A 15,346-nucleotide genomic window follows, 5' to 3' on the forward strand; every position below is an offset into this window, starting at 1 on the left:
TAAGTAATTTTTAAGTTTTTGAAAATCAATTTCTGTTTAATTTACGAATGTTTAATTTCATTTTAGACATTTGATACAAATACGAATAATAATGTTCAAATGTTCATATTCATAGACATTTAAGAATAATCTTATTGATGATTCAAATTTGGTTTAGGAATGTCAATTATTTCAGAATGTCAATTATTTCAAATGTTATTATCATAATCTAAATGTTTTGAACTTTTGTTCATTTCTTTTGTCCTTATTGATGTGGCCTAAAAGAATGCCACCTGACTGCACTATCAAAGCCCAGAAGAAAGAGCCCAAAAGCTTGCCTACGGGCATTTCTCAAACTTCACAGGGCCCAGGCCCAAGCGATTAAGAGGTCCACATTGGTCCTAAACAAGCCTCCAAAACCAATGCAGGACACGTGTCCCAATCTTGCGTAAACACTCAATCATGCAGGACCAGTTCCCGAGAAACCCTAGCACTATAAATAGTGCAAATCCCTAGGTAAAAGGGCATTCAATTCTTGCCCACCAACAACAAACTTATCTTTGCTCTGCCTTCTCTCTACAAATTAGTTATCTCTCTAGCTTATACTTACTTAAGCATCGGAGGGAATATTCCTACAGGAATATTCTTGTTTTGCAGGTTGCCAGAAGTTCGTGCCAGGTCATACTTGATACCTCCGAGGAGCGCGTGCCACGTCAGCACCGTAAAAGATCCCACAACATTTGGCGCCGTCTGTGGGGAGGTACAGTGTCATGGCCGAACTACACTCTGACAGAGAGCATGCTGGTGAAGAAGAAGAGAGACGGCACATTGAAGAGACCAATCGAATTGCAAATGCAGGGAACACACCAGGACGAATCCAAGCTGAGGTGGTGGTAGAAGAAGAACCAATAACCGAGGCGTCTCCGCCAGGCGGCCATCTAAGCCCTAGCGTCCGAGACGTCGTGTTGGATGAGAATCTAGATATTCCAGTATCGGTGGGCTCCCTACGCGAGATTTTAACAGGATTCCAACAGCAAATGAATCAGACCTTTCGACAACAGATGAGCACTACACTGCAAGATGAAATTTGGAAAAACATGCTGATCTACTGCGCTGAGAGGACGGCTCTGCAGAGGCCCCTCAGTCTAGGCGTCAATCGGATAAGCAGAATGCCGCTCAGGTCCAACGTCTGGAGAGCTGGAGAAGGTTCTCGTCCACAAGCAAGCAGGGGAGTTAGCCCTGTGCCTGAGCACTCAGAAGATGGCCGTGACCCACCCACCTTCTTACCTCGAAGGGACCCGGTCATACGACCATCATCTAGGGGAAGTCCCCCAGCCATCTTGCGACCAGCTTCAAGGCGTCAAGAACACTATGAGACTGAATCTGAACTATCAGACACCGGGTCCACCCCTATGATGGAAGACCCGCCATTTTATCCCACTACACGTGGACCGACCCAGATGACGCCCCATAGGGTAAGCATGCGCCCCCGCCTGCTATCAAACCGCCGTGAACCAACTTATCATATTCAGCAAGGACTCAACAACCTGACGTTAAGGCACATGAGTACCCCTTTCTCTGACGAGATCATGAACGCCCCGAAGGAACCCAAAGTAAAAACTCCTACCATTGAAGCTTATGACGGGACCACCGATCCCGACATGCATCTTATCGCATACCGCCACCACATGTACGTTCAGGGAACCAATGAAGCCACTTGGTGCAAGTACTTCCCAGCCACGCTCAAGGGAGTAGCGTCTAAATGGTTTGAACGGCTGCCCCCAGGATCAATTGCCTCTTTTAGCGAATTACAGACTTTGTTCTCTACAAGGTTCATGGCACACAAGGAAGAAAGGAAAACTAGCATGCATTTAGGACGGATCCAGCAAGGGAAGGACGAGTCCCTAAGAAGATACGTGAAGCGTTTCAATCTGGAGGCGGGACAGATCCCAGACTTGCCCGATGGTGTCTCTTTTGATAATTTTATCAGGGGATTGAAGAAGGGGTCCTTCAAGTTTGACCTAGTTTTAAGAAGAGTGTAAGGACTATGGCAGAGGTCCTAGACGAGGCTGAAGCATTTATCCATGCAACGGAAATATGCAGCGCGTCAAAGGAAGGGAGGATTGGAGAAACAACAGACTCCTCCGGGAAGAAGGATAAGGTGGACCGAAAACCTCCACGGGTAAATGGCACATGGGCTCTCTTAAAAGAGCACGATACCAACTTTCCTGGGCACAAGAGAGAACGACCTCAAGAACGGGAATATTTTGAGTACAACACAGACCTTCTCACCATACTAAAAGACGTGGGGGCAAGGTACGACCTTGATCGACCCTTCCCCATGAAGTCTCCTGCTGAGACTCGAGATCCCAAATTATATTGCCAGTTCCATGAAGATATAGGACATGAAACCAAGAATTGTAGAAGCTTGAAGAGGGCTTTAGATGGTCTAGCCTCCAAAGGACATCTCAAGAACTACTTACAGAAGAATGCTCATGGCTTTGGAAAAAACCAATACAAAAGGAACAAGTCCCCTGCCTCGCCGACTAAGGGACAACACAGCGACGGAGGATTTGTAGCCGTCATATCTGGAGGACCGGCCGCTGGAGGACCTACCATGAGAGGACAGAAGGATTATGCTCGCCGCTTAGGACAAGTGCTGCTGTCAGCCAAAGCTCCCATGGATCCTTTCCCAAAGATTGAAATATGTGAGTCAGACGGCGGACGAATAGCCACGCCGCACGATGATCCCCTTGTGGTTGAATTCAAGATAGCTAACATGAGAGTTAAACGCATACTAATAGACACGGGAAGCTCGTCCGACATAATGAGTCTAGAATGCCTCAATCGCCTAGCACACGATCCCAAAACCATCGAAAGAATTCACTATCCCATCATTGGTTTTGGAGGGAGTATCATTCATCCTGTTGGCGTCATCACTCTGCCAGTTCGAATTGGAGATAGGAAGAATGGGCGAAAAATGGAGGTGGACTTCTTAATTGTCAAAGACCTGACTGCATACAATGTCATCTTGGGACGACCCACCTTAAACAAGATCAAGGTTGTAGTCGTCACCCATCTGATGCTTCTGAAGTTCGTGTGCGATGATGGAGTTATAGGCACCATACATGGAGATCAACAACAGGCTAGGGATTGTTACCTGACGACCCTCAACCCGTCAGCATGGAAGCAAGATTCTGCTGAAGTCAGAGGAAAACGAAAGCATGAAGATGAACCCCAGGTCACCAAAGAAATTGGACCCGTCCAAATAGAAGCGGTCAAAATTGAAGAAAGTGGCTGAGAGTAGAACATCATTAGGGTAACCATTGTACTCAGAGCCTACAAAACGGCCTAGCTATTGTACTCAGAGCCCACAAAACGGCCTGTAAATACCCGCCTAAGACGCGGTGAATGTAGCAAGCAATTTAGTAAATTAACACTTATCTGACGAATACAAGTCTCAGTTGAAAGAAACTCACCAGAAAATAATTCCTAAAGTGGCGTCCCTATCCGCTAAATAAACAATACCCAGTGCTAATAAACACGAGGGGTTTGGATGTACCCCGTGCTAATAAACACACAGGGTTTAGACATCCAGCATGACGCCTTTTCTTTGAAAAGCGCCCAAAAAAGGAAAGACTCAAACAAGAGCAAAACAATCAGACCTAAGACCTCCTCCTTGGATGGCGTCTAAAAAGGCTAATCGTTTGACGGCCTGAGAAGTGGCCTAGATTAGCGCCTCAAATTAGGCTCGCAAAACATTCAAACATAAGATCTTCTCCTTGGATGGCGTCTAAAAAGACTAATCGTTTGACGGCCTGAGAAGTGGCCTAGATTAGCGCCTCAAATTAGGCTGATCACCTAAAACACTGAGGTTTCTGTCCAACAATTGGACCCAAAGAAAAATTCCTAAGAAATCAGTAACGAACTGATAGAATTAAAATACAGTGCACAACGGCACAAACTGTTTATACATAGCGCCCAAAGCGTAAACAAACCAAATCAAATAAATGCCAGAAGGCACCAAAGTTATTACAAACGCCCACGGCGTCATCTAAACCAACTGCAAGAAAAACTGCTCAAGGATGAGGGTCAATAGAACTCCCGTCCTGGACGTCTTGGCCTTCAGGGGAGTTCACCTCGTCTTCTTCTATGTCTTCCTCCCCGTCACTAACGAACTCGGGAGGATCTAAGCCTAAGCGCCTAGCCGTCGAAACGGCTATCTGGTGGGAGATACGGCGTTTGAACCAGGAGAAATCCTTCCCGTCCATAGACTGATCCCACGCCTTTTGGGCACTCTCCAAGATGGACTCCTCGCCCAACTTAAAAGAGCTTGCAGCCTCCTTGCGCACGACCTCGATCTTCCCCTGCATGGCCTTGAGCTGACCTTCCAGAACGTTCACCTTGGAAGAGAAATCAGTCACCCGTTCTAAGACGGAAGAGTACTCCTTTCTCAGCACGGCAAGCCGCCCCTCATTGTAACACCCCGACAATTCTCTCTTTTCTAAAATAACCTTTTAATATAAAACATAGAGAATTATCAAGGCATTATCGCCCGTGTGAAAACGTAACGGCTTATTCAGAATTTTGCAGCGGAAAACATAAAACTAACTTTAGGTTTATAAATAATCGATTACAGGTTTAGTCTCAAAAATCAACCAACGAAAATAAGGAAATATAAATAGTATGACAAGTTTAAAGTCCATTTAAACAAACCCAAGTCAACTTAGCAAATCAAAACTAAATACAAGCTCTCTATTCCCGATCCCAATGATGCAACATCTTCAAACCTGCAGATGGACAATGCTTATTGATCCTTAGAGACTGCTCACCAAAGATTGGGTCATCACAGGATCAATAAGGCATAGCCATGATCAACATGCACAAGCAAAAGCACGTAATCAGCAAAGCTGAGTACTACATACTAAATCAATAATAATCCTAACATGATTCTATTAAACGAACAACCCTAACATGATACTAATGAACACAAACAAGGGCAGACAAAACATGATAGTTTGACGACCATACTTGACCAGACTAGACTAGGCTAGACTTTTAGCAATAATATTATTTTAGTTGAAATAGACAATGGACCGAGTTGACCGTCCAGAAGTCTTCACTAAGGAAGACGAGGTACGGGCGCGACTCCGTAACCTCAGTGACCTGCGATATCGAGGAACGTTTTAATAAAAATAGAACACGGTGATCAATCCGGTCCCAGAAAAGGCCATGGGCTACCACCATGAACCCCAACTCCTGTTTGTCCGTCACTTTAGACGTGCACAGTCTAAAGCTATTGCTACTCAGTTTCACTTTATATGATTTACAAATTGAGACTCTGTTATGACTCAACAACCACATAAGGCATACAATCCACATTCGTTCACAACTGTTTTTATCTTGAAATTAAGTAAGTGATCATAAAGGCATCAATCAAGACTCATTCCAATTTACCCAACCTTTCCTTTAACCATGATCAACCCTGTATATGGGTATAAAGTTTCAACTTACTAAACAAGGTCCACCGCCCTCATAAAGTAGTGAAAAGCTAAGAAGGGAACAATAATCAATCGATCCAAACCAACTTATAGAATAATCTAGTGTTCCCAACCAACATGTTTGTATCAATCATCCATACTAACATGTTACAATTCTCATAATGCAATATAAGTTTAATATGTTCATCCCACAGTATCAAACATGCAATTTCAACCTGACTAAGTTCATCAACAACATTAACATAACCAAGTTCATCAACAATTCAACATGGTTTCAACAATTAGCACACATTCCAAGCACACAGGTATGTACGTACCTTGTGTAAACAAATTGATAGGCCACTTTAACACTTTCAAAAGTCGCCTAAAGAGAATTCTCCGCCTAAAACAACCAGCAAGTAATCCCAATCAATTTCTAATCATTGGCAACCATAATAAAGCATTCTAAATGCATCCTAAACATATTTAGAACTTTCCCCAATATCTAAACTTAGACATTTGATTTCCTAGCATCATTGAAATTCGTTGAAAACTTTTTGCAAACATCGTACTTTAAATTTTCAGCAATATAAATTCATTTAAAAGCTTCACCGAGGTCAATCTATGTTCCTAGTATCTCAAAACGACGAATTCAATAATCCATACTCAACTTACCATGATTAATAATCATAAAAACCTTGAATTTCATACTTTAAACAATCAAAATTAATATTTCAAAGTAATTTGATAATCTGAAAATTAATAACTTTATTATATAATTTGCATAATCTGAAATTTATAATTTAATCACAAAAACCATAACTTTAATTCACGAAAACGTAATTCAAATTAATAAAACCTCATTAAGCCCTAACTTATTTTTAATTAACCAAAACTGAAAATAATTGGTTTATAATATCAACACCCAAATCTGGAAATCATATTCAACAACAAAATTATAAATTTAATTCAAGAACATCATTTAAATTAACAAACTATAATTAAAATAATTAGTTACTTAGGGTTTAAGAAATAACCAAGAAAGAGGAGAGGAAAAGCTGGGCGGTGCACGACGCGGTCAGCGGCGGCCGGCTGGGTTGTTGACGTGGCGGCAGCGGTGGTTGCTGTCGCGGGTGGTGCTGTCGCGGGTGGTGCTGTGCGCAAGTCGAACAAGAGGAGGGGGAGTGAGGGAGGATGAACAGCAGTGAATCGAAAGAAAAGAAGGGAACGACGAGGAGATGAAGCGGTGGCTTACCGGCGAGGACTGGACGCGGTCCGGCGGCCTTGGTGGCTGTTCAAGAAGACAAAGCATTAAGGAGGAGAGGAAACGCAAGGAAGAACGAAAACAGGGGAAAAAAGGACGGCGAAGGAGAAGGTCGAAGGATACTTACCGACGGCGAGGAGACCGGCGGCTGGAGCAACGGCGTGAAGGAGGAGAGCAGCGACGAGGAGAGAGAGAGGATGAGTTCTTGAGGGTTTGAAAACTTACGTGAATAGTGAAGGAGGGTTTTGTTTTTCTCTTCCTAGCTTTCACGTGAATTAGAAGAAAGAAGGGGAGGGTTTGAGTTTGGGTTTTAATGTTGGGCTTTTCAAGTGGGCTAGACTTAGGATTTAGCTTTTATGATTCGAGTCCAAAACTGAATAGGATCGTTTTCTAAATTCAATCAATTTTCGTAATTCAAATTCTTTTCAACTTAAAATTCTAAAATCATTTTCGATTTCGTAAATCGTTGAAAATATTAAAATGTAATAAATAAATATACGTTAACTATATATTTATTTCCAAAATTCATAAATTCTTATTTAAATATATTAAATATACGTTAAAATATATAAATGAAATATATAAAATTACGGGGGATTACACTCATGTTCAAGCAGCTTCTCTTCATATTTCTCAGCGTCCTCCTCGGCCTTGTTCAGCTCTTCCGTCTTCAGAGCGATCTTCTTATCCGCGTCCAAGTTGATCAACCTGGCCGTCTTCTCAGCATATTGCTCATGATTCTCGATCTGGTTCTTGTGCTTGAGCATCTCATTGTGCATATCAAAGCGGTAGTTCCTACTCTCGGCACAGCGAATGAAAAGCTGCCAAAGACAATATAGAATTAAAAATAGCGTACACATATAATCATAACCACAGAAATCCAGGGGTAAGTGTCTCACATCAAGGACGAGAGACTGAATGGACCCAAAGAATCCTAAGTCAATCCTAGGGAGTGACCTCACGTATTCCTTAGGGATGGCCGCATACACATCGGCAAGGATCTTATCCTTCGCCTCTGAGCTAAAACCGGCAGAAGGAGGGATGCTCGCCACCTCGGCCCGACGCATCCGCTTGAACATCTCAACTGAACCAAACACCAAGATTAACAAACATCGTGCAAATCCCAACCTGATATAACAGATTTAAAGTACAGAGACGCTAACCAATTGGCGAGGCTGCAGGAGGAGTAGAGGCATTATCAGTAGAAGGAGTCTCAGTTTCCTTGCCTTTACCCTTGTCCTCTCTGGACAAGGTGGTGGCGTCAGCCGCCGCAGTCTGATCGACTGCTACTTCGTCAGCAGCTGCTCCGGCAGTACCATCCATTTCGGTGTCCACCTGGGAAGGAACCTCCTTTTGCTCAGGAGGAAGAATGGGCGTCTGGATAGGAGGAACCTCCCCCTCAGCCAGGGGAGCGGACGGTTTGGGTACCGACGGCTTGGTGACAGCGTCGGCCGGACCCATCTTCTTAAAGAAGGGTCGTTTTGGTTTAGGAGCTTCCGTCGAAGATGTCGGACGCTTCTTCGTAGCCGGCAAGGTGGGTTCCTAAAGATAAAGGAAATCAGCGACCAAATCATGACCAGAATTGACCAGAGGCAAAAAAATAAAAAATTATATATATATTACCTTGGCGACGTCGCCAGAGGCACCCTCACTGGACTTCTTGGAGGAGTCCTTCTTCTTGGCCTCCACGGCCTTGAGAATGTCCTCGGTATATACCTCGGACAGCCAAGCGGGTACTTCCACTACACCCTTGTCTTCGGGAGATAAGCGATCCATGGCAGAACCTAGAAAGCCAAGGGTTAGTAAAAAAAAAAAAAAAAAAAAAGATGGAAGAAAAATGTTTGAAAATCTACTGGGGAACTACCTCTACTCAAATAGGAACAAAGACCAACGGCCGAAAGAAAGACTATATTGGTGAACTGGCCGACATGGGGAAGCCAAGCATTAGGCACCCAGGCATGGATTTTTGACGACAGCCGATACATCTCAGCCTGGAACAAGGGCTTCACTAGACCCCACTCTCTGGACGAGAGGCGAGGATAGGCGTCAGCTCTAGACAAATAGCGGGGCCGACGGTTCCATCGAGAAAGACGTCTGGAAAGAGAGAGGTCTTACATTCGGACAACAGACCACTTCTTCCTCCACCAAACCCAACTAGAGGTCTTGCCCACCACCGTCTTATATCCCCGACGGCTGTAGAGGGTGAACCACCCCTGGGGAGAACGAGAAGAAGGGGCAATGACTACGAGACGAAGGAAAGCAGGAAAGGAAGGGGTGACGCCGCTCAAAGCACACTTGGCGATAAAACCAAAAACATTTTCCCATGAGTTGGGCGTCAATTGAGCAAGGCCAATGTCATACCCCTCTAAAACGTCCATCACAAAGGGGTGCAATGGAAATCTAAGGCCCAACCTAAAGGCAGCAGTATAAACGGCTACCTCTCCTTGAGAGAGTTGGTCCACGGAGTCATGAGGTCGAGGGCTCCTAAGACTAAAACCTGGGGGCAAGAGCAGAAAACGCTCAAAGTCACGTCCCTGCTCCCTCAGGTACCGCAGCCATTTCATGCTGGGAAAGATATCCGACGGAAACAGATTGACGTCCTCCTTCCCCCGGACCATAGGAGGAAGATTTTTTGCAAACTCCTCGTCTGAGGAGCTAGAGGAGTCATCTTCAAAATCCTCGCGTGGAACGCGGGGGCGGGAAGCCACATTCTTCCTTCTCCTAGGAGAATGTGCCGTTCTAATGGCCCCGTCTCCTGTATTATGGGAGGAACGGACTCCACTCCTACTTCCTTGGGACGGGTTCGAAAAAGGAACCCTATCATCCCCCTCTCGCGGTGCAGCCCATGCACGCACGTTAGCTGTCTGTCTAATTCGAGCCATGCCGTCCTGCATAAGGGACAGGACGTCTGACTTTAGCAAAAGAATGAAAGGGATAGGTGTCATAACCCCCAAGACGCCTCCACAGAATACTATAAACAATAAACAAGAGAGGTCCCACAAGCATACAAACAACAAGGTGTTGATAGAAAACTTACCAGAAAATGATCAAACTGATGAGAAGTCTTGGCAAATCCTCTAAACCCTCAAGAACACTGGATATCAAATCCAAGAACACTCAAGCGCAAGCACCAGCAGATCTTTGGCAGGACGAAATTTACTTTCTCTCTCTAAAGAAAAAATCGCTCTGAAGTAACAAAAGAAAAATGAAAGAGGAATTGAAGCTTTTAAAGGAAAATCTAAGCTCTGAAAAGCCCTCACACGTGGCGCTCCTTCCGATCAAGCAGCCTACCCCACCGTGACAAGGGGCATCCTCCTTGAGGGGCAAATGATGTGGCCTAAAAGAATGCCACCTGACTACACTATCAAAGCCCAGAAGAAAGAGCCCAAAAGCTTGCCTACGGGAATTTCTCAAACTTCACAGGGCCTAGGCCCAAGCGATTAAGAGGTCCACATTGGTCCTAAACAAGCCTCCAAAACCAATGCAGGACACGTGTCCCAATCTTGCGTAAACACTCAATCATGCAGGACCAGTTCCCGAGAAACCCTAGCACTATAATAGTGCAGATCCCTAGGTAAAAGGGCATTCAATTCTTGCCCACCAACAACAAACTTATCTTTGCTCTGCCTTCTCTCTACAAATTACTTATCTCTCTAGCTTATACTTACTTAAGCATCGGAGGAAATATTCTTGTTTTGCAGGTTGCCAGAAGTTCGTGCCAGGGGTCATACTTGATACCTCCGAGGAGCGCGTGCCACGCCAGCACCGTAAAAGATCCCACAACACTTTTGTTAAATGTCCATTTTATATTTGTAACATGTTCATATTTTTCAAACTGGATATTCTTTTTGGTCTACTGAATTTTATTTAGAAATGTTGAATTATTTCAAATATTATATGCATAATCCAAGTGATTTGAACTTTTGTTCCTTCCTCTGTCCTAAAAAACTAAGTCTATAACTCATGATAACTGTCTTTATGTTAATGTTAATTTTATTTTTGCAAAATGTTCAGTTTATTTTTGTAAAATGTTCATTTTTTTTAACTGGACTCTTTTTTGTTACTGAGTTTTGTTTAGGAAAGTTGAATTATTTCAAATGTTATATTCATAATCCGAATGTTTTTTGTACTTTTGTTCATTTCTTCTGTCCTAAAAAGTTAAGCCTAAACTCATGATGACTGTCTTTATGTTAAATGTTCATTTTTTTTTGTAAAATGTTCATTTCTTTCAAACTGTTTATTCTTTTTGGTGTGCTGAGTTTGGTTTAGAAATGTTCAATTATTTCCAGTCGTAGAGGTTTTTCCAGATTGGAATTATCAGCTTGTGTGACACGGTAACCATGGCGATCTCGTCGAAGAAGGGGGATGCAACATATCACTTGGGTGGCTCTGTCTCGGCCGATGTTGATTCCCCTGACATCTTGGACGTCAACTTCAACATCAACGAGCTTTGCTTCTCGAGGAAGCTCAGGCGACGGGCCATCGGATTGCCGTATTCTTCGGAGGAGTGGTTCTTGGGTGAAGGCGGCTTCTCAAAATGAAAGGGTACTTCTTTATCTTCTCCGCTTGACATGATGTTCTGATGACACTTGGTGGGCCTTCTTAGGAGATTTAAAATGGGAAGAATATTTGGTGCTCTTCACGGAAGATAACTCCTTCTGGAGGGTCTCGGCAGATGCCTTTGAGGAGACTTTTCTCTAAGACGGGTCGATCGTTTTCAGATTTCTGACGGGTCAGCTCTAGCTTCTTGGACCTTGGCAAAGGCGGCCCTGGTCTATTTTAGTGTCATATCTTCATATTGCATGATTCTTGATGAAAACCTACTTAATGTCCCCAGAGAAGGCGCCAAACGGTTTATGTCAAATTTCGTCTAAGGTGCGATACTTGGCTTATTATGACGTCACTAACTAACTAAGAAAAGGAAATAAAGGAGAGAAAAAGAAGAGACAACACAAGGAGACAGGATTAGGGGGAAAAACCGCAAGTGAAAATGAGTCCACCAATTCACTAGAATACCAAAGTACAAACTAAGAAAATAAGGTAAATATTTGCGTAAATTAAAGAGTACAGAGAACTGAATAATATTGCTTGATAACTATAGAGAATAAGATGACATGAATGTTTGTGTCTTCTGGTCGCATCCTTGGGCAGCTTTTATAGAAACTTGGTAATGGCTACATGATCAAGGATAATCCCTAGAATGTAGGAGGCGGTTGCGCAATCTTCCTCTCCACTTCTTCCTTGTGTGACTCGCTCCCTTCAACTGCTTGGAAGTGGATAATTGTCTGGTTCAATCCTTAGGACGACGCAGCTGTTTGAGCCAAACCCATTATCTAACCTAACTGCTCTCATAGCCCTATCGTGGTTCTGTTGTCATTAATTTGTCGTCTCCTAGTATTGCGACATAGCTAGGCGACACGACAATACCTGTGGTCAAGACAATAACCGGCTACACAACATAACCATACTACAAGAAGATCATGACGTTAGTATAAAAAGTAGTACAACAATGGTTTAAGAGAAATGATCAACCTCCTTAAAGTGATCGAGGTTATACAAGCTATGAGAAAAAAATTTAAATGACGAGAATTGTTATAGAAGAGGATATTATACATATGATTTTATGTGCAATTCATGAAGTCTTTTTTATGTGCAATTTAAATGACGAGAATTGTTATAGAAGAGGATATTATACATAGGATATTATACATATGATTACTTTTTTAGACAACAAATAATACCAAGTATTTGACAATATATAATTTAACTTACATTATATGTTTATAATATGTGTGAATAAAATACACCCTGTCCTGATATGAAAGTATATGATATTTTACTTACAACAATGGAAATTCAATAAAAGAATATCTTATCTCTAAATACAAGTATATATTGAAAAAATGATATTTGTGGTATTGTTGTAATTAATGATCTAATGTGTGTATTACAGTATTAGGCATGAGAATGTAGAATCCAGTGTCTGCCATTAACAAAGCTCTTAGCAAGAAAGGGATGGGCTGTATCAAAGTCCAATTCCGTAGCCCATGATGTACCTTTTACTGCTGCAGCTCCTGGACCCCAACACTTGTACACTCCAAAGAACGCGGTCCTGCAAGAGGAAGTACAAATACATATCAGATATGTATGGGGAAATACATATAAGAACAAAAGACAAAAAAATAATTAAATGGTACTTTTTTTTTTACAGAATGATACTTTTTTTTACATGAATGGTACTTCCTTTTTTGTTTTTTAGCTATTTGTCTTTTAGTTGATATGTGTGTTTTAGTGGAAACACACATATCAGATATGCGAAAAAACGAACCCGTCCTGCAAGGTGAAACTCGTCTTTTAATATAATCCAAACTCCATATTCCATACTCCATAATGTATGTATGCATGTAAATGTAATTGTGATTAATTTGGTGATGAAAGATGGCAGTAGCTAACTTACTTGTTTTGACCGGTTTGATGGTCCCAGTTATCCCATCCACCATGAGCAACGATGTCATCAAAATAAGTATAAGAATAGACAATTCGAGAGTAGTTGCTCATTGCTCTCCCCACATAGATTGGTCCACTCCCTGTCACCCTACAATTCACGAATGCAAACCCTGTTTTCTCATCTCGTGATGTTCTGAATTGCGCTGCTATCGACCCGAACCTCGTTGCCGTTGAGTGTATCTCACAGTCCTGAGCAACCACATGTTACTATGTTAGCTACCAAATCCAATCATATATAATCTAACAATAATAAATGTATATTGTGTATGTTTGAATATTAAATCCGGACAGAATCGTACACTAATTAGCTAGCAATAAATATATATGTAATAAAACATAAAGAGACATTCAAACAATTGGTTTTATTAGTATATATACCAAGTATTGATTAATTAATTAATTAACCCATGCATGCAAATGTAATTAAACTAATTAGCCCATGCACTGCCACTGACTGCTTATATATTACGGAGTACTTGGTATAATTTATGTAGGTTCAGATTCATGATGCAGACAAGATCGATGAGTTTTTAATTATATAAATGGCTTATGGGTAATGCTAAGGGCTTACTTTATACATAGAACGAGCATTGCCAAAGATGAAATCAATGGAGCCTTGAATATAACAATCCTTGAAGTAATGACGACCAGCATCGTCGCATAAGGTGTCCTGATGACCGTAAAATCCGCAGCCAAAGAAAGAAGCCTTGTCGCCGGATATCCTGAATGCTACGGCCTGCCATCCTTCCATTCCGGGGAGGGGACCCGGCGCTGTATTCTACAAATTTATAATTTTATTCAGTTAATAGATCATTCCATCTCCATGCTTTTCTTCTTGTTTTGGAATGCATTAAAGTAAAAAGCAGTAAGAGACCCCCTTCAGAGTTCAGATCGAGGGTCAATTAATTATTACTACGGACCTTGAAGGTGATGTTTCTGGCGGTGAAATGATTAGCCAAGACGGTAACGGAGGCGGTCCGGTAGGTACGAAGTTGTTCTCCGTCGGGGCCGGGATCACATGCTCTATCGTGCCACTCTATCACCGTCACTTCTCTTCCTGCGCCTTCAAATGTTATGTACGGCTTTGTTGCTGGTACCTGCACTTTTTCTCTGCGCTCATCCAATTCAACGTATTCATTATTTGAGTAATAATTAAGAGAACTATACATAAATAAATCATCAATTACTACTCGCTCTAACATGCATGCAAAGTGAGCATCTATATATGTATGATGTTACTACGGAGTATATAATTAATAATGTAGCCATGTAGATTAGCAAATTACATGTATAATCCAGGACGAATATGAATGATGGCATTAACCATATTATTATCCGGGACGGAATCCACTGCCGCTTGAACGGAAACATAATCTCCATCACCACCAATGTCGACAGTGATATGTCGATAGCCACTAGGCCATTCCCATGTATGGTGATGGCCTCTCGTATAGTTGACCGGTGTCAGTAATGGGGATGGGGATGAGGATGGAGACGGAGACGGAGACGCAGACGGAGACGGAGAAGGAGACTGGCTTGGCGCCAAGGTAACGCCCCCATTTCCATCATATTGGTGGTGGTGGTGGTGGTGGAGGTGGCGAGATCCCAAAACAACCTGCAAGGATGCAAGTGATAATACTAATAATAAGTACCATGAAACAATATTAGGTAATTGTATCAAACTACTAAAACAAAATAAAGAAACCATGGAATTAAACAAAATATAATTAATTAAAACAAATTCAATTGGATGTAATGATCTCTTCTTCTTCTTCTTTCTTCTTTCTTCGAATTTTGTGTAGCTCACTCGAAATAGAAAGAGAAAGAGGGAAATTCTGACAAAGGAATAGATGAAACATGTAACTATATATATGACGTTTTGTCTGTATTAGATTTCAACGTAACGGTCATTTTATTTCTATATATATTTACATTTATAATTTGTTTCCCTCCATAATAAAAGAAAAGACAAACTAAGTGGGTCGAGGAGAAAATAAGTAAATAGCCGTTTATTTGGCTTATTTATTTAATTGGAATATGATAATCATAGTAAAATAATTTACTGCTGAAGGACAGAGATTAGGACATTCTCTTTCGATTACATGGATATGGGTTG

At 42.0% G+C, this 15,346-nt stretch overlaps 1 protein-coding gene across 1 annotated transcript; it reads right to left on the reverse strand.

Annotated features, from left to right (window-relative positions):
* Positions 1-11,708: 11,708 nt before the first annotated feature.
* Positions 11,709-15,073, reverse strand: LOC110780290 (probable pectinesterase 68). The gene is made up of 5 exons (XM_021984712.2): positions 14,517-15,073; positions 14,151-14,340; positions 13,802-14,008; positions 13,181-13,419; positions 11,709-12,835 (listed from the first exon to the last, which is right to left on the reverse strand). The coding sequence occupies exons 1-5, from the start codon at positions 14,936-14,938 to the stop codon at positions 12,679-12,681; spliced, it is 1,215 nt and encodes a 404-aa protein (XP_021840404.1). The 5' UTR covers positions 14,939-15,073; the 3' UTR covers positions 11,709-12,678.
* Positions 15,074-15,346: the final 273 nt, after the last annotated feature.

This window comes from Spinacia oleracea, chromosome 1 (assembly GCF_020520425.1).
Source record: "Spinacia oleracea cultivar Varoflay chromosome 1, BTI_SOV_V1, whole genome shotgun sequence".
Classification (NCBI taxonomy): Eukaryota; Viridiplantae; Streptophyta; class Magnoliopsida; order Caryophyllales; family Amaranthaceae; genus Spinacia; species Spinacia oleracea.